General features: G+C 51.9%; 1 protein-coding gene across 1 annotated transcript in view; it reads right to left on the bottom strand.

The window, feature by feature from the left end:
- The window catches only part of MAU2 (MAU2 sister chromatid cohesion factor), a 26,472-nt gene that overhangs the window by 8,177 nt on the left and 16,878 nt on the right, over positions 1–1,417 (bottom strand). The window contains exon 13 of the mRNA XM_039867988.1: positions 469–573. Coding sequence (XP_039723922.1) covers positions 469–573 — 105 coding nt within the window. The remainder of the gene's footprint in view (positions 1–468; positions 574–1,417) is intronic.

Genomic DNA, 1,417 nt, shown 5'->3' with positions numbered 1-1,417 from the left:
ATCGCAGAGCTGTGGCTGGGGTGGGGGGAGGGGCGTAGGGGAGAAGGCCAGAGATCTCACAGCTGAGGGGTTATAGGGGAACCTGGTGTGAGGGCACTTGTCCTGTAAGGATAGGCCCTTAGCACCCCCCACCCTGTAATCCCGAGTCTGGGGGATGAGGACAACCTGGGGCCCAGTGCAAACAACTCCTCAAGCTGCTCTTTAAAAGTGAGCCAAGAGGCCTCCCTACCACGCTACAATAGACAGTTTGAGGTAGAAGAAACTGGATTTGTTCTGGGAGAATCAACAAAGCTTGGCTTGTTTTCAACAGGGAGAAATGTTACTTGGCCAAGGGACATTTCTGTCCCAGACATGGCCTCCCCCAGTCACACCGCACTCTGAGAACAGATACACTGGGGCTGCTGAGATGGCCAGTACCCAGGGCTCTCTCCTCCCCAGTCCCTAAATAAGAGTTAAAAAATACCAAACATGAAGCATGTCACCTACTACCTCTTGGTGTCTATTTCCTTCCCGTATATACACACTCGCCAGGTTGGTCACGATGAAGGCCCATAGCTCCTGGTGGTTGGTGAGCTGGAACAGAGACATGGGGAATTAGGGGTCACTCATAGCATTGGAGCCACGCAAATGCTAGCTGGTGTCTACTGTGGAATACCTTATTCTCTTCATTTCATACATATACCCCTTGTCTGTATCCTAAACTTAAGAACAGTACAACTGTTAGTTCTTTGCACTATAAACTTGTCATCTGTATTACAAGAAATTTAGGAAACTGAGAAAAGGGAACCAGTGCTCTGATCCTGCTCTCAGAACACATTACGTTTTGGTCTATTTTCTGCTTGTTTTTCAGAACTGAGACCTGAGCAGCCCTTCCCTTCATATCGGTTGGTGACCTTGGGACCCTGTATTCACTAACATGGCAGAGGCACATGCCAGTCCTGGGGTGGGCCCTGCCAGGAAGAAGGCCAGAGATGCCACCAATGGCTGGCGGTAGACAGACCATTGTCTCCAACTCAAGAATGGCCAAGAGAAGGACCAAGCTGAGTGGCTTGAGCATCATCCAGAACCTGGTTCCTTGTGGGGCTGAGGAAGCACAGCTATGTAAGAGGCTGAGGGCACCTGGGTAGTGCAGACTCCACCCACAGAAAAGGCCCAGAGGGTCCTCTGATGCAGCAGACGCTCTGGTTCGTTTGTTGAAGGACCACAGGAAAAGCTCATGTTTGGGGCCGGGGGGTTGGGTCCATGTCCTGGCTGCACCACTTCCCTGTCATTCCCTCCTGGCTGATGCGGGAATCCCTGGGAGCATACACAATGAGAGCAGCAGCAGCAGCCACTTGTGGGAAGTGAGATGAGGAGGGGCCAAGAGAACTTCATGGGCCTATACAGTAAGTGCAGGCAGTAGGGACGGATATGGGGG

Source organism: Pteropus medius, unplaced genomic scaffold (assembly GCF_902729225.1).
Source record: "Pteropus medius unplaced genomic scaffold, Ma_sr-lr_union100, whole genome shotgun sequence".
NCBI lineage: Eukaryota > Metazoa > Chordata > Mammalia > Chiroptera > Pteropodidae > Pteropus > Pteropus medius.
This window is presented reverse-complemented; position numbering and strand designations above follow the sequence as displayed.